Genomic DNA, 18413 nt, shown 5'->3' on the forward strand with positions numbered 1-18413 from the left:
TCAAAGTAGGAAAATGGGAAAAGGATATGTAAAGGCAACTCAGAGTAAAACTGTAATGGGCCAATAAACACCTGAAAAAATAGCCAACCTCATCATAATTAGGAAAATTCAAGTTCGAACAACAAAATACCTGGCATAAAGAAGAAAGATTGATGATGTGAGCAAGGGTGTGGAGAAATAAGAGTGCAAGTTAGTACAACCTTTTTGTAATTAGCATTCTCTACCCCAAAACTTTTTAAGGGTTTTTCCTGGTGGCTCAGTTGTAAAGAATCCACCTGCCAATGCAGCAGTCACAGGTTCAATTCCTGATCCAGGAAGGTCTCACATGCCACAGAGCAACTAAGGCTGGTGCCATAACTACTGAAGCTGAGCTCCAGAGCCTGGGTTCTGCAAAAGAGAAGCCACTGAAATGAGAAGCCCATGTACTACAGCTAGAGAGTAGCCCCTGCTTGACACAACTAGAGAAAAGCCCACATAGCAACGAAGACCCAGCACAGCCAAAAAAATAAATAAATAGTTATTGAAAAGAAAAAAAAAATCTTTTTAAATGCCTGACTTCCCTGGTGGTCCAGTGGTTAAGATTCCACTGCAGAGGGCATGGGTTGGATTCCTGGTGGGGGATGCTCCTCATCTGTAAAAACCAATAAACATTCCTTACTCACTGAGATGCTGTAAGCCCTGTGGACAGAGCCATTCTTTCATGGACTGAATCTTCCTTGAGTGCCAGCAAGATGCCAAATCCTATTGAAGATGAGGATAGATGAGAAAACAGAACTAAACCCCCGCTCTCATGGAATTTACATTCTAGTGGGGGCAAAGAAAACAGAACAAAGAAAACAAAACAGTACTATCAGATAGAGATGGGTGCTATTAAGAAATAGCATGATGGAGGTGAAATGAGAGCAGTCAGACAAGCCTTCTGAGGAGGTGGCATTTACTCTGAGATCTGAATTATCTGGAAGAGGCTGACACCAGTTCCCAGGAAGTTCCCAGGCAGACTCTCCAGAAATAGGACAAAGCAGAGGCTTCTGGGGAGGAGCCAGTTTGTAAGAGACAATATTCTTTAGTCCCTCAGTGGTGTTCAACTCTTTGGCGAAACCGTGGATTGTAGCCTGCCAGGCTCCTTTGTCCATGGGATTTTCCAGGCAAGAATACCAGAGTGGGTCGCTATTTCCTTCTCCAAAGAGACAATGAGATAACCTAAATGAAAGTCAAGTGAAGGTTACAGGATTAATTTAGCGCAAGATATTTTTACCATACATCTGCTGTGTGCTAGTAAATATCTTAGGCATACAGATCAGTACAGCGCCGGTCTTTAAAGCACTCACTATTGAGGAGGAAACGACAGAAAACCGATAGTTTCTCAGCTGATGAAATGGTGCATATAATCGAGGTGACAATTAATTTTCAATTCATATTTTTGCAAATGTGCCCAGAGGGTGCAGAGACGTTGCCATGGGAGATCACTCAGTTGCCCAGTTTAGGGTGGTTGTTGCTCAGTCGCCCAGTCGCATCGGACTCTTCACGACCCCATGGACTGCAGCACGCCAGGCCCCCAGGCCCTTACAATCTCCCAGAGTTTGCCCAAGTTCATGCCATTGAATCAACCATCTCATCCTCCGTCGCCCCTTTCTCCTCCTGCCCTCAATCTTTCCCAGCATCAGGGTCTTTTCCAATGAGTCGGCTGTCCGCATCAGGTGTCCAAAGTATTGGAGCTTCAGCTGCCGCATCAGTCCTTCAATGTTTAGGGTGCCTGGTTCCACTTTTCTTTCGCAGCCACTGGAACTGTATTGGCGTCGACACCCCCCTCCGGGCACCAGGGTGCGCTGTAACGTCCCTTAGCACCAGCTGGACTGTGCCGCGCTCTTCCCACTTCCTTTCTCGTTGCGCCGCACTTCCGGTAGGTCGCGGAAGCGAGAGCCCGCGGCTGCAGGCGCCGGGTCCCAAGGCATGGCGGGGGCGGGGCCGGGGACGGCGCGCGCCCAGCAGGCCGGGGTGTCCCTTGCCCCAGCCCTTTGATCCCGGACCGGACAGGTGAGGACTTCTCCTTCCTTGTTCCAGCCTCTCAGCCCGTCAGGCTCTCCCCGAGGCCCTCCTCGATTTACCGCTATGGGGCTGCCCCCTCCCCGCATGATGCCTAGGTCCTGCGGCCCCCGCCCCTCTTAGAATGCTCTTCCCTTTGAGGCCCCGCCCCGGGCTTTTCTTTCCGGGGGCGCCCCCTTGGGCATGTGTGCCCGCCCCTAGGTGTCCCCTTCCAGTTTAGGAAGCCGTCAGAAAGAATAGAGGGTTACGTGCACCTGCCGGCATAGAGAAACTGACCTAGCCGGGTACCCAGCTTAGTACCGCACCATGAATTAGTGGCCACTTCAGCTAGGCTTTCTTCTTTCGTTCATTTGATAACGTACAGATGCATGTTATGGGCCAGCTCCAATGTTAGACTCTGAAAAAACTAAGGTGACTAAAGTAGGCATGGTTACTTCCTTTCTGGAGAGGTTATGGGGAGTCGAACATTAAACACTTAGCTGTGCAAACGAAAATACAGATTCACATTATGGCAATGCCTAGTAAGGACACAAACAGGAAAAGTAATGGGAAAGAGAAAAAGGTCTCTTTCAGCCAGGGTGGTCAGAGAAGACCTCCTGAAGGAGATGACACTCAAACTGTAACTTGAAACATGTGGCAAGGGCCAGAGGAAATAACCTGCTAGGTAAAGGGAACAGAACCTGTGGATATTTGAGTTGGTAAAGAACGTTCAGAAAACGAGGCTTACAATGGGTCAAATCCATGATGGGCTTACAGGATATAATGTTTGTGTACTGGTGAGGAGTTCACCATCTAGAGCCAGTGCCATTTGTTGTTTAGTTGCTTAGTTGTGTCTGACTCTTATGACCCTATGAACTGTAGCCCGCCTTGCTCCTCTGTCCATGGGATTTCCCGGGCAAGAATACTGGAGCGGGTAGCCATTTCTTTCCCCGGGGGAATCTTCTCGACCCAGGGATTGAATCGGCATCTCCTGCATCACAGCTGAATTCCTTACCACTGAGCCACCTGGGAAGCCATCTAGTGCCACAGACAGAAGTAAAATGCAGAGATGAAGTTGCAAGTGTGGTGAGTGTTAATGAAGGTGAGCTATGACTGGCATACCTGATAGGAAGGTGAAGGAAGACTTCCCTGAGGAAGTGATGATTCGGCTGATGTCTGAAATAGGAGTTAACTTGGCAAATTGAAGAGAAGAGCTTTTTTTAGACTGAGATGAAGAGCATGTGCCAAGGTTCAGAGACAGGAGGTGGACCACCTGTTAAAGAAATGATTAAATGGGCAAAGAGAAGGCATGTAAGGATTTTGATCTTTTATGTTAAGAGCAATGGGAAGATACTGGGTTGGCCAAAAAGTTTGTTTCTTTCCCCTGTGGAACTTCCCTGGTGGCTCAGACAATAAAGAATCCACCTGCAATGTGGGAGACCTGAGTTCAGTTCCTGGGTTGGGAAGATTCCCCTGGAGGAGGGCATGGCAACCCACTCCGGTATTCTTGGCTGGGAGATCCCATGGACAGAGGAGCCTGGTGGGCTACAGTCCATGCGGTTGCAGAGTTGGACACAACTGAACGACCGAGCACAGCATGGCACATGGATTAAAACAAGATGTAACAGAAAAACCTGAATGATCTTTTTTTTTTTGCCAATCCAATACTTGTTTTAATCCATAGGGGAAAGGATGTGATCAGAAATGAATATTGAGAAGATTGCTCTGGTTGTTAAGCAGATTGGAAGCGGACAGGAATTTAGGGAGACCACTTAGGGAGTGGTTGCAGTGATGTAGACATGAAGTTACAAACATTTTGGGTAAGGGTGCTGCCTGGTCATGATAGAAAGAAGGTAGAGCATTAGAGGACAGTTTAGGAGGTGAAAGCTTCAGAGTTCGGGGACTGATTGACCAGGTATGGCGGCTGAGGGAAAGAGGTCCCAAGGGAGACTCTTAGGTTTCCGGTTCCTTTGGCAGCAGGTGAGTGAGTGGCTATGCCATTAACTAGAGTAAGGGAAGGGTAGAGGGTCAGCTTTTGGAAAAAGTATCATAAGTCATTCTAACGTTTTTTGTAACTCCTACTCTGACTGGAAGGGACTTTGATTATGTACTTTTTCTATATTGTCTGAGTTTTTATGAGCGTGTACTTTATAACTGGAATAACAAGACAGGTTGAAGAAGACCAAGTTCCACCATCTCTCTAAAAACTGTCATTGTGCGATATAAAATACGGAGCGGGTAGAGAGCATACTGAGAGAGAGAGAGGGTTAGGAAATTATGTGAGGATTTTTTGTACAACTTGGAGCTGAAGCTAGCAGGCCTTCACCTCCACCCACCCCACCCCTCTTCCCCCATCACAGTACTGGTGGCTTTTCTCTTAAAAGACAAGTCAGAGAATTTAAGGTGGGACTATTCAAAATATATACTTTTTTTTTTTTTTTAAAGAATTAAGCATCTAGTTTGCTTAACATGATCTGTGACTGTAAGTCAAACAACTGGTATGCTTTATCTGATTCAGTTATTTGTGGTTAGTCTGCTGTGCATGCTCAGTCACTTCAGTTGTGTCCAACTCTGTAACCCTATGGACTGTAGCCCACCAGGCTCTTCTGTCTTTGGGATTCTCCAGGCAAGAATACTGGAGTGGGTTGCCATGCCCTCCTCCAGGGGATCTTCCTGACCCAGGGATTGAACCCAGGTCTCCCATGTCTGCTGCACTGCAGATGGATTCTTTACCTTTGAGCAACCAGGGAAGCCAGTTAGTCTGCTAGACGGTGTCAAATGCCTATTCTTTCTTCCGTTCTTGGGCCGTACTTGGCTCTCATCCCCTGCTGGTCTGTCTGATTCCAGTCCCCATCTTGGGTTTGAAGGATGCAGGTGGCAAAGATGTCCTGGACAGGGAGTGAGTGAGGTAGTTTTGTACATTACTTGGTATTTAAAAATGCTTAAACCTTACCAGTATGTTTTGTGGAACATACTGTATCAAAATGTGCAGGTGAACTGTGTCATGGTGAAAAGGAGTAGCTGTGTGAAGCTCAATATGGTTTATTTTTGCTCAGAAGTGGAGGATATTGCTTACTGAATCATGCCAAAATCCTTTTAGAAAACTCAAGAGAGAGATTTTTTTTTAAATTCAGTGCTGGGAATTTCTGTGCTTCTTCCAAGCAGCTATTAAGTTTCTATCTTATTGGCAGTGTAGAGTTTATAACTGTGTTTTCCTGTGCCTTGTCTGCTGAGAAAGTCAGAGCCAAGCTGGCAGTTCTGCAGGCTCTCATGGTCTGCATTTTTGTGCGCTTCAGGCTTCATGTTATTGTCCTACCTCTGTTTTCCCTTCACAACGATTGTTTTCTAATTAAGAAGAATTCTGAGTAAGCACAAATATTACTTAAAAAAACACATGTAATTTTAAAAGAGTAACAGTACAATGAATGCTAATTCAAGAAAAAAAAAATACACACTTCAGAGTGCCACCAGGGTGTCCCTAACTCCCATCCCATTTCTTAAACTTCTTCAAAGGTAACCACTTTCGAACCTTATGTTTGTAATTCCTTTACTGTTTCTAATTATATGCCATATGTGTTTGTGTTCTTAGCTAGAAATTGTTTGAAGCTTATATAAAAGAAATCACACTGTATGTATTCTGTAACTTGCTTTTTTCATTCAACACTGTGTCTGAGATTCGTCTATGTTGTTATATATGACTGTAGTGCATTAATTCATTAATTCATTGCCGGGCAGTCCAGTGGTTAGAACTCAGTGCTTTCACTGCTGGGGCCTGTGTTCAATCCCTGGTCAAGGAACTAAGATCCTACAAGGCTCATGGTGCAGCCAAAAATAAATAAAACAAAAAGATTCCCCTGCATGAATGTGCCTGGATGAATTTAGCTGGTCTACTGTTGTTTTTTTTTTTTAGCTAGTCTACTTTGATGGATATTTGGAGTATTGTCAAGATTTTGTTGTTGCCAACAGTCCTGCTACAGACATCCTTGTATATGTCTCGTGTTATCTACATGCAGACATTTCTCTAGGTCAGGATTTTAAGCTCGTGGGCTGTGTGGTCTTTGGTCTTAACAAATCAACTACGCCTTTGTAAAGCAAAAGCAGCCATAGGCGACTTGTGAATAAGTGGGTATGACTGTGCTTCGATAAAAATTTATAAAAATAAACAGGCAAGCTAGATTTGCCCTGAAAGCAGTGGTTTGCAGTCTTTTGCTATATTAATGAATTGTGACTAGTAGTTTGAGAAACTTGCTTTGTTTAGTCATAGAAGTATGCACATTTTTAACTTGACTAACTCAGCTGGTAAAGAATCCGCTTGCAGTGCAGGAGACCCTGGTTCAATTCCTGGGTTGGGAAGATCCCCTGGAGGGAGGGATAGGTTATGCAGTCCAGTATTCTTGGGCTTTTCTGGTGGCTCAGTGGTAAAGAATCTGCCTGGCAATACAGGAGACATGGGTTCAAGCCCTGGGTCGGGAAGATCCCCTGGAGGTGGGCATGGCAGCCCACTCCAATATTCTTGCCTGGAGAATCCCCATGGACAGAGGAGCCTAGCAGGCTGCAGGCCATGGGGTCGCAAAGGGTCGGCTATGACTGAGCGACTAAGCACAGCACAGATAGTGTATATACTTACCCCAAGCACTTCAGAGCTCAGGGGGCAGAATGTAAACAGATTCTCATTGTATGTTTTTATTGCTAAGGTACAGATTGACTCAGCCCCTCCTCTGCTTAAAACCTGTACTAACCTGCATGACGTGGCACACAAAGTATTTTCTTACTGGCTCCAATCTGCTTTTTTAGGTTTCTCTTATCACCGTGTTTCCTGTGTTATAATCACTTGGAATTGTGTTTCCCAAGTGTACCACACTACACTCTTTTTAAGTGTATTTTTTAAGCTACCTTCTTTCTGAAATGTTCCTTCTTTATTTTACCTAATGTGTTGTTTATCCTGGACGACCTTTGTCAAATGTTGTTCCATTCATTCATTTCTATTTGTGAGCACTTGCTGTGCTTCAGGCGCTGTCCTAGGTGCTGGAGATTCAGCAAGGAATTAGACAAGGCCCCTGCTTGCTGTCCAGTGTGGGGAGACAGGTACTAAAAAAGTAAACAAATGGTTTCAGAAAGTGATAAGGGCTGAAGAAAATAAAATAAGGTAAAACAGCAGATTGATGTGGATGGAAAAAGGCATGACTTTAAGTAAGGTAGTCAGGGAAAAACTGAAGAGTTGCTATTTAGCTGAGATTTGAATGATCAGACAGATAGTTGGTTCAGCACTTTAAAAATGTTGCTTTGCTTCTTTCTGGCCTCTGTAGTTTCTCATGAGACATCCACAGGTATATGAATTGTTGTTCCCTTGTGGGTAATGTGTCATTTATGTGGTTGCTTTCAAGATTTTTACTTCGTGCTTTAGTTTTTCACAGTTTGACTCTGATATGTCTGGGCATGGATTGATCTTTGGGTTTATCATGTTTGGTGTTCTCTGAATTTCTAATCTTGGGTTTATGTGTGTGTGTGTGTTAGCTGCTCAGTTATGTCGACTCTTTGCAACCTCATGGTTTGGGGCCAGCCAGGCTCCTCTGTTCATGGGATTTTCCAGGCAAGAATACTGGAGTGGATTGCCATTCCCTTCTCCAAGGGATCTTCCCAAGCCAGGTATCAAACCTGGGTCTCCTGTGCTGCAGGCAGACCCTTTACTGTCTGAGCCACTAGGGAAGACTTGGGTTTATTTCTCAGATCTTAATTCTCTTCATTTGGTGTATTTTTCTATCTTATGTCAGTACCACACTTTTCTGAAATCAGTAAGTCTGAGTCTTCTAACTTAGTTCTTTTACAAAATTGTGTTTTAGGGTCCCTTGAGGTTGTATGTACATTTTAGGATGAATTTTTCTATTTTTGCCAGAAATGATTTTAGAATCTTGATAAGAATTGCATTGTTTGTAGATTCTTTGGGTAGTATGGACATCTTAACAGCTCAGTAAATGTGTTTTTTATATGAATTACACTCTGAATGTGGTGTTTACACTGAGAAAATTTGATGTAGTTGAAGGTTTGTTCTTTTGAATATTCCCAACAGCTGAGCATGCTTCGAAGGTCTTCCTAGAGAATTCGGTCCTTCCCTCAAAAATTGAGTTTTGATAGACTCAAAGCTATCTGGACCACTTACTAACTGTAACTTGGGAAGGAGAAATGCCAATCGCCGTCATCTTGGGAGCTCCTCTGCCCAGGGTATATGGAGGAAATGTATTTGACTTGTGTATACACAGTTGATCCTTAAACAACACAGATTTTAACTGTGCAGATCCGCTTACACATGGATTTTTTTTTTAAGCCATTCATAATTTTTATTTTATTTCTAGTGGAGGATGATTGTTTTACAGTGTTGTGTTGGTTTCTGCCATACAACAGTGTGAATCAGCCATAACTATTTATATATGCCCTTCCTCTCTCACTGCCCCCCCCCCAAATCTAGATCATCACGGAGCACCGGGCGGAACTCTGTGTGGGATAGCAGCCTCCTGCTAGCTGTCTGTTTTACACACGGTACTGTATGTATGTCAGTGCTACTTTCTCAATTCGTCCCACCCTCTCCTTCCCCCATACGTGTGCATTTTTTCCAACAGTAAATACTGCAGTACTGCACATCGCTTGAATCCATGGATGTGGAAGATCTGTGGACAGGAAGGAACCGCATATACTGAGCTGACTATAAGTTATACTCGAATTTTCAGCTGCAGAGGGTTGGTGCTCCTAACCCCCGCCTTGTGCAAAGGGCATCTGTATTTATGTTTTGGTAAATTTTTGATTTCTTGACTTCTGTTTTTTACTTTTCCATGTAGAGATGTGATAATGGATCATCATGTTTCCACCATCAAACCTCGAAGAATCCAAAACCAAAATGTCATTCACCGCCTGGAACGCCGGCGGATCAGCTCGGGCAAGGCAGGTACCCACTGGCACCAAGTCCGGGTGTTCCACCAGAACGTCTTCCCCAACTTCACTGTCGTCAACGTGGAGAAGCCACCTTGCTTCCTGCGTAAGTTCTCCCCCGACGGACGCTACTTCATCGCTTTCTCTTCCGACCAGACGTCTCTGGAAATCTACGAGTACCAGGGCTGCCAGGCCGCCGAGGACCTCCTGCAGGGCTACGAGGGGGAGATTCTGGCCAACGGCAACGACCAGCGGTCAGTCAACATCCGCGGCCGGCTCTTCGAGCGCTTCTTTGTCTTGCTGCACATCACCAACGTGGCGGCCAACGGCGAGCACCTGAACCGGGAGTGCAGCCTCTTCACGGACGACTGCCGCTGCGTCATCGTGGGCTCAGCGGCCTACCTGCCGGACGAGCCTCACCCGCCCTTCTACGAGGTGTATCGGAACAGCGAGTCCGTGACCCCCAACCCCCGGTCCCCCCTGGAGGACTACTCCCTCCACATCGTTGACCTCCACACCGGCCGCCTGTGTGACACGCGCACCTTCAAGTGCGACAAGGTGGTCCTGTCGCACAACCAGGGGCTGTACCTGTATAAGAACATCCTGGCCATCCTGTCGGTGCAGCAGCAGACCATCCACGTCTTCCAGGTGACCCCCGAGGGCACCTTCATCGACGTGAGGACCATCGGCCGCTTCTGCTACGAGGATGACCTGCTCACCGTGTCGGCTGTGTTCCCCGAGGTGCAGCGGGACAGCCAGACCGGCATGGCCAACCCTTTCAGGGACCCCTTCATTAACTCCCTGAAACACCGGCTGCTAGTTTACCTGTGGCGCCGGGCAGAGCAGGACGGAAGCGCCATGGCCAAGAGGCGCTTCTTTCAGTATTTTGACCAGCTGCGGCAGCTGCGCATGTGGAAGATGCAGCTTCTGGATGAAAACCACCTGTTTATCAAGTACACCAGTGAGGACGTGGTGACCCTGCGAGTCACAGATCCGTCGCAGGTAGGAGCTGCTGTCCTGCCCTTCACCCCTCCCGACTCCTTGGGAAGGCTTCTCTGCCTGTGGCCAGCCTCTCAGAAATAACACATTTTATGTGGATCTTGGAATTTTGCTACCCTAGGGCTCAGCCAAACTTAAAACAGCTCCATTTTTCTCTAGCCACATGTATTTATTTGGACAGTCCAGTTCTGTTCAGTTCAGTTGCTCAGTCGTGTCCGACTCTTTGTGACCCCATGAACCGCAGCACACCAGGCCTCCCTGTCCATCACCAACTCCCGGAGTCTACCCAAACCCATGTCCCTCGAGTTGGTGATGCCATCCGGCCATCACAAATGGAAGCTAAATCTCAAGCCATTGACATATAGGTAGTCAACCCTGTGAATATCATCCTATTTCTTTATATATATATATATATATATATATATTTTTTTTTTAATTTTATTTTTTGGGGGCTGCACTGGGTCTTTGTTGCAGCAAGCAGGGGCATCTCGCTTGCCCCGTGGCATGTGGGATCTTCATTTCCTGACCAAGGATCAAATCTATATCCCTTGCATTGGAAGGCAGATTCCTAACCACTGGACCACCGAGGAGGTTCCCTACCCTAATTCTTCTGCAGAGCATTTTCAGTACCCTGGAGATGGAAGCCCAGATGCTCTAAGGTTAAGATTTGACTCCCTATGGATAGTGCCTTGGTTTTGTGTAAGATTGTACTTATTGGTCTATTTTAGTTCTGGCAATGAGAATGAACCCACCATACAAAAAAAATCTTCTAAAAAGTCTAGTCTTTTTTCTTATTTAAATGATATCAATATACTTCTTCACAATATCTTTTTTTTTTTTTTCTCACAATATCTTTAGATTGTAACTAATTGGACAGTGCATTTGACAGAGTTAAGCTCTATGACTTTACTCTGACCTTGCCCACATGCTGGAATGTAGATTGTGGAGCAGTGATAAGATGGGAAGGAAGCCAAAGTTTTTGATCTACCAGGACTGCAGGTTCTGAGGGTTTTTTAGTTTCTGTGAAAGATGTTGATAGGGAAGATGCATTTCATAAATAGGAATAAGATGTTGTGTTAAGAGTACAGAAACCGTGAAGATGTTTGGGTTGAAACACCATGCTGAACCTCAGGGCAATGTGGACATTTCCCTTTGAGGAGCTGTCTACTTTACTGTTGACCAAGTGAGAGACCTAACTTCTTTATAGTTCAGTTCAGTTACTCAGTCAAGTCTGACTCTTTGCAATCCCACGGACTGCAGCACACCAGGCTTCCCTGTCCATCACCAACTTCCGGAGCTTGCTCAAAATCATGTCCATCAAGTCAGTGATGCCATCCAACCATCTCATCTTCTGTCGCCACTTTCTCCTCCTGCCCTCAATCTTTGCCAGCATCAGGGTCTTTTCCAATGACTCAGTTCTTCACATCAGGTGGGCAACATACTGGAGTTTCAGCTTCAGCATCAGTCCTTCCAATGAACACCCAGGACTGATCTCCTTTAGGATGGACTGGTTGGATCTCCTTGCAGTCCAAGGGACTCTCAAAGTCTTCTCTGACACCCTAGTTCACATCTCAGAGTATTAACCACCATACGATCACGGCTTAACACCACAGTTCAAAAGCATCGGTTTTTGGGTGATCAGTTTTCTTTATGGTCCAGCTCTCACAACCACACATGACCACTGGAAAAACCATAGCCTTGACTAGACGGACCTTTGTCGGTGAAGTCATGTCTCTGTTTTTTAATATGCTGTCTAAGTTTGTCATAGCTTTTCTTCCAAGGAGCAAGCATCTTTTAATTTCATGGCTGTAGTCACCATCTGCAGTGATTTTGGAGCCTGATAAAATAAAGTCTGTCACTGTTTCCATTGTTTCCCCATCTGTTTGCCGTGAAGTGATGGGACTAGATGCCATGAGCTTTGTTTTCTGAAGGTTGAGTTTTAAGCCGGCTTTTTCACTCCCCTCTTTCACTTTCATCAAGAAGCTCTTTAGTTCCTCTTTGCTTTCTGCCTTAAGGGTGATATCATCTGCATATCTGAGGTTATTGATATTTCTCCCAGCAATCTTGATTCTAGCTTGTGCTTCATCCAGTCCGGCATTTCACATGATGTATTCTGCATATAAGTTAAATAGGCAAGGTAACAATATACAGCCTTGGAGTATTCCTTTCCCAGTTTGGAACCAATACCGTATCCCCCGGATCATTCTGTTTCCACATTGTCTCCTTATATCCAAGTTTGGAAATGTAAAACAGAACAAACTAGTAAACTGCAGTCAGCTGAGTTTGGTTTCTGTCATTGACTTGTAGCTGATTCTGCTCTTAGAGAGACTGTACAGGAAATAGTCTCCTGAGACCTTAGCAACCACCCGTGGAAAAATAGTTTCTAATATTTTTCTTCTGAATCATACCTTGTATATTCTAAAAAACAAAAGGGAGGGGAGGTGACTAAAATGGCTGTTGTTTAGTCATCAAGTCTTGTCCCACTCTTTGCAACCCTATAGACTGTAGCCCGCCAGGCTCCTCTGTCCATGGGATTTCCCAGGCAAGAATACTGGAGTGGGTTGCTATTTCCTTCTCCAGGGGATCTTCCTGGCCCAGTGATCCAATCTGCATATCCTGCATTGGAAAGCAGATTCTTTCCAGTGCCAAAAGGGAAGCCCATTGAGATCTGAATAATAAATTTAGTTAGAGATTTTTTTTTTCTGAATTCTTTTTCTTCCCTATTAATGATGGAGTCACCATTGAGCCATTGTGGGAGAGCGTCCAGTTCGTCTCAGGCGCCGTGAGAGGGTGTCGGTAGAGCCCTTGAAATCTGTACCCTCCTGTCCTGTATCTCCCAGTCTGCCCTGATGGGAATGTTAGTAAATCTTAGTGTAATTCTGTATTTACACAGTCACGATGGATCCTGGTGAAGCCCTGAAGTGATCAAAGTGTCATCCAGGTTTATAGAAAGGACATGAGTCCATCTTGTATTTAGGTTTGAGCTATAATTACCTTTTTATTTTGGAAGGAGTATGTTGTCTGGGACTGCCGCATTCGAGATTATCCTTTTCTCCTTCACTAAAACATGACCTCCTTATGTCCGGCAGCTACAGTAAGTCATAGCCAGCAACATTACTAGGGCTCTGTGCTTTGCTTACAGAATTTGTAACTTTAAACCCAAACTCTCCCCTCGTTGTCCTCCAGCCTCCTTCCCCAGTTTAATTTGATAGGTTCCAATAAGGTTAATGAGTAAAAAGTGTACCTAAACACAAAGCCTTGCTAATATTATGGGTATTATTCTCAGATTACCCTCCAGCCTCTTTAATTTACAGCCAAATTTAATTTCCAGGTGACCGCAAAAGTCATGTAATATAAGCTCTGGGAAGGACTAATTATTGGTAAAACAGGTGGGCCAGATGTCTCCAAAAATTGGTAATGAAGATTCAGGTTTAATCCTAGGAGGCTGAATACTAATCCTAGTGTTCTGGAAACTTCTAGAGTCCTGGTGGAAGACCCACACTGCCACATTCACTGTGACAAAAACTCGGAGTACCTGGCACTTCCTTGTTAAGCTGAGCAGAGCACTGGAGGTTCAGAGAAGATGACCAGGCACCTAGGGACCCATTCAGAGAAAGTAGTAACTGCCACTGGTAGCATTTAAATGCTGTTCATGTTTCCCCCTCGGACCTGAATTGCTACAAATGTCCAACATATGTTACAAATGCTCTTGGCTAAAAGAACATTTATGAAGAAAGAAATGGAAAACACTTCTCTGATTTTCATATGTTCAGCAGCACTTCCCCGCTTGGTTACAGCTTGCCTCGGTGGACACGGTGTGCTTAAGATGTCTCTCTGCATGTTGGAAGTATTAAGAGAGAAAAGGAAATGCCCCCAAATTGAACTTTCTGCTATACACATACAAGAGAAAATAATTTGCCAATAGGCAGCTCCTGACTGCAAATCACTTTCTCAGCAGGAAGGAAAATTAAATCTGGCATTTTAGAAAAGTGTTTTTAATCTCAGAGTGGGTTGGGGCGTAAGTAGGGAATAAGCACGTGGAAGGAAACATATTAAATCTGCACGCAGTTTGAAATGAAAGATTGAAAGCCCTTTTATACATATATGCTGAGCAGCTCACTAATTCCAGCAGCAAGGTACAGCGGGAAATCAGGCAGCTCGAGGCCCTCGATGGCTCAAGCCCACTGAGGCTCCTCCTCTTCCAGAGCCTCTTGGCATCACTTGCTGCTGTAGTGCTGGAGTGGAGGTGTTGGCTTGTTTTACTTGGGGAGCTTGAGTTTTCAGCCAAATGATGAATATGCTAGGTGAGGTCTTATACTCAGCTGTCCCTTGGGTCTCTCTCTCCTTCCGCAGGCATCTTTCTTTGTGGTGTACAACATGGTGACAACAGAGGTGATCGCTGTGTTTGAGAACACGTCAGATGAGCTTTTGGAGCTCTTCGAGAACTTCTGTGATCTCTTCCGGAACGCTACCCTGCATAGTGAAGTCCAGTTTCCCTGCTCAGCTTCCAGTAACAATTTTGCACGGCAGATCCAGCGCCGGTAAGCTGCTCCACTAGACTTAACAAGCTTAATTTTTCTGTAGAAAATGTGTCGATGTGGAGCCAGTAGTCGTTTACTTTGGGAAACCTTCCCATGTTCTTTATGCTCACCTGGCCTTGGGTCGATCTGCCTGTTGTAACCTCCTGTGTCATCCTAAATGTCTCTCTCTTAACACCCGAGGGATTACTTGTGTGTTGTCCGAGATTCCTCCTAGACTGTCTGTTACCTGCAGAGAGACAGACTGTGTCTTTGTTTAGTTTATTGCTGTATCTGCAGTGGTGCGCTGTCAAGCCCTTAAAGTATTTCTTGAATGAATCAGTGCAGTTCAGTTCAGTTGCTCAGTTGTGTCTGACTCTTTGCAACCCCATGGTTGCAGTGGTCCTGTCCATCACCAACTTTGAATGAATAAGGAAATAATTTTATAACTTTTGGTTAAACATGTGCATTGAACACATGCATTTATCTCTGCTGTATCCCAAACCCCTACTTAAAGTGACAGTAAAGGATGAAGAGATATAAACCTACAAGAGCAAAGAGAATGGGGAGATGTCAACAGAGTTTTAGAAGCTGAAGAGCCAGTGGATGAGTGATAACTAACTTGACATACCTCAGAGAACAAAAAAGACTACAGAGCTTACCCATCAAGAAGTAAGTTGTCTTGTACCAGAGAACTCTGGAAAAAGTCAAGAAACTGGAGGCCCTATATACCTCCAGGATTGGATGACATTCTTTTTTATTTTTGCTGTGCTTTGAAGTTTGTGGCATCTTAGTTCCCTGACGAGGGATCAAACCTGTGTCCCCTGCAGTGGAAGTGTAGAGTTTTAACCACTGGACTGCCAGGGAGTCCCCTAGATGACATTCTTAAAGGGAACAGTCAGATACTCTAGTTCCTATCCCTAAGCCTCCAACTGCCAAATGACTGTCTCTTCCCCAACTCAGCAAAAGGCTAGAGGTTTATTCTCTGGAGAAATCGAACCATGCAGGCTCTGGTTTCAAGTTCTTGAAACATGGCTGAGAACAGAGATGAGACACATCATGCTTAAACCAAGAATTAAGTGAAAATTGATGTACTGATGGGATAGAGTCCTATTCCTCTTATCAGATATGGCATCCAGGCATATACTCTTCAGGCAGGAGAGTAGAGTTAATTCCCTAGGGAAACTGACCAGCCTGAAGAAGAGACCCTTGGAGGACCTTCTCAGAACACCTAATTGTGTCAGTTGATACCCACCTGCTAAGAACTAGAGCTTCTCATAATTATCTGAGTATGTTATTGTGAAATGACTAGTTATTTTGGACCAAGGGCCTGCCTGCAGCCCTACTTAAGTCAGTCAGTGTTTCATCACGTTCCACATACCTTAGCCAATTATAGAAAATAGCTGCTTTAGGTTCCAGTACAGATCAGATCAGAGTGAGTGGATGAATCAGAATAAGCAGTACTGCTGCAGGGGGAAATGGGCAAAGCAGATATCTAATTCACTGGCATCGTATTCCTATAGAAGGATAGTACGTGATTAAAAATAAATGGATATTGATTTTCAGACAACTAAACATGCCCTTTTATTTTTTCTGGTTCACACACATTTTCAGCCTGACTGGCGTCTCTCTTCAGTATAGAAGGATCTTTGGAAGCAAAATATGGATCAGGTTTTGCTTTTTTCATTTTGAAATGAATTTTTGTCTTTTAAAATTAACTTTAAAATTAAGTAGATTATTATCAACTAGTAACAAAAGCTGGGTACAGTTAAAATATCAAAGAGATCACCAGAAGGTCCAAGCTCCATGAGGGCAGGGGTTTTTATCTGTTACGTATACACCACCATATCTACAGCACCTCAGCCAGTGTCTTCCGTGTGGGAGGAGCTCGTTAGGCATTTGTTGAATGAATAACATCATCAGGAATTAGAGGAGGCTATGTTTTCTGAAAATTTATTTCACAGTGTACCCATAATTAAGTGAAATTGTAGGAAGCCGCAGAGAAAATAAACATTCTAGCTTCATGGTCTTGAAAATTTTGCTTCTTACCAGCAAATGGTTTTGAAAACTGGAGATCTCACACATTAATGTTTAAGTTGCTCTTTAAATTTCTTACTGTTAAATTTAAATAGTGGCAGAGGATGCAGTTTTCAGCATATTAAACATTGACATTTAAAAATAAAGGTTTTACAAGATATAATTGGCATATAACATTGTATGAGTTTAAGGTATTAAGACTTTTAAATATAGCCAAGGGACTCTAATACCGTAGTAATTTAGTATTCATATTTGACATAAAAAGTACAGGGTAAGTTTTTCCTGTACTGTTTGAACTTTTATATTTCTTCTTCTTTTCACATTTATCCATCTTCCCCACAAAATTGTGTCCTAATAACATTTTATCAATCATCATACTTTGCTGCATTGAAAATATAATGTACATATAAATCAAAGTTATTTTTGTTTCTTGTGAACACATGGTTCTAACAGGTCAATTTTACAGTCCTCAAAGAACTTCTGGTAAAAATGAGTGAAATGCATTATTATTGTTACTATTATAGGTTAGAATAAATGGTTAAGAAAAAATGGACATCAGAGATCATGAGTCACTTAAAGAAAGCCTTTATCTTGAAAGATAGAGACCAAAATAGTATAAAAAATGAACATGGAAAAAAAAAAATGAACATGGTATTAACTGAAATAATTTAAACTATAAAACAGGAACTAGAATAGTGATGCTAAGTGAGATAGTTCAGAAATCTAAACTCTGTTAGATATAGTTTAGAAACTCTCCAAGAAAGTAGGGGAAAAAAGATAATAGTAAGAAAATGGGAGAGAAATGATTTTTTTAAAAATTTAGAGCATTTCCCCAGGAAATCCAATATGTAGCTACTTCCAGAAGGAGCAAGAGAAAAAATGAAAAGGAGGAAACGATGTTAACCATTTCCTAATATTAAAAGATCCATATTTTCATAAACACAGCCTTTGTTAAAAATTAATTATTTCCTCATTATTAATTCACAGTTATTTTATTATTGTACTCTTGAAGTTATTTGTGTCTATTTCATCTGTTCCGTGAAAATACCATATAGTGGTGTGCTACTGCTCATCTCGTGACCGCTCTGCATTCCGTGATGCCACTTTGGTGCCTTGAAATTGACCACAGCAGAAGAATTTACACCACAGAAATTGGCAAGCGCTGCAAACCATGGCTTTTTTCACTTCAGGGAAATTATTATTAAACCTATCATCACATCACAACTCCATCAAGTACCCAGTACAGTCAATAAAGAAAAGACCAGACTGAGACATATCATCATGAAATTTTAGAACATTGGAGATAAAGAGAAAATTGTAAAAACTTTCAGAACACATACATTTCACATATAAAAAATTAAGCCATTAATGGTATCAATGTAATAATAATACTGAAAACTTGAAGCGATTACAATCATGCCTTCAGAATTCTGCAAAAAACAACAACAAAAAAAGATTTTAAAACTAGAATTCTACATCGAAATAATAGGGTTTAACAAAGACATTTTCAGACATGTAAGTTCTCAAAAAATTACCTCCCATGTTCTTTTTCTAAGGAAGTCTCTGAAAGATATTATCCCCCAGTAAACCACAAAAGAATGATAGAGGAAGCAGAGTCAAACAGTGGAGAGAAGCACAGAGGATTCCAAGGATGATGTTACAGGAAGGTTCCAGGATGACAGGTCACGGGTTGGACCAGGTGGAAACAGGAAGGGGAAGGTGTCCATCACGGATGTACCCAAGGAAAGGTTACAATTACTAGAATATCTGTTGGGTTAGAATGTATTAAGACGAGATTGCCCATTCTCTCTCCCGTTCTCTCTCAGCATAGGCCTCACTGAGAAGGCGATATTTGAGTAAAGCTTTTGAAGGAGGTTAGGGAGCATCAGGGGAAAAACAGAGCAAGCAAAGGGAATA

General features: G+C 43.4%; 1 protein-coding gene across 2 annotated transcripts in view; it reads left to right on the forward strand.

The window, feature by feature from the left end:
* Nucleotides 1-1676: 1676 nt before the first annotated feature.
* Nucleotides 1677-18413, forward strand: part of DET1 (DET1 partner of COP1 E3 ubiquitin ligase) — a 31169-nt gene continuing 14432 nt past the window's right edge. The window contains exons 1-3 of one of the 2 annotated variants that reach the window (XM_043434307.1): nucleotides 1677-2034; nucleotides 8853-9945; nucleotides 14296-14483. In XM_043434307.1, the coding sequence (XP_043290242.1) occupies nucleotides 8863-9945; nucleotides 14296-14483 (1271 nt within the window). In that variant the 5' untranslated portion in view covers nucleotides 1677-2034; nucleotides 8853-8862. The remainder of the gene's footprint in view (nucleotides 2035-8852; nucleotides 9946-14295; nucleotides 14484-18413) is intronic. The other variant, XM_043434306.1, reaches the window with a different exon arrangement.

Source organism: Cervus canadensis, chromosome 17 (genome assembly GCF_019320065.1).
Source record: "Cervus canadensis isolate Bull #8, Minnesota chromosome 17, ASM1932006v1, whole genome shotgun sequence".
NCBI lineage: Eukaryota > Metazoa > Chordata > Mammalia > Artiodactyla > Cervidae > Cervus > Cervus canadensis.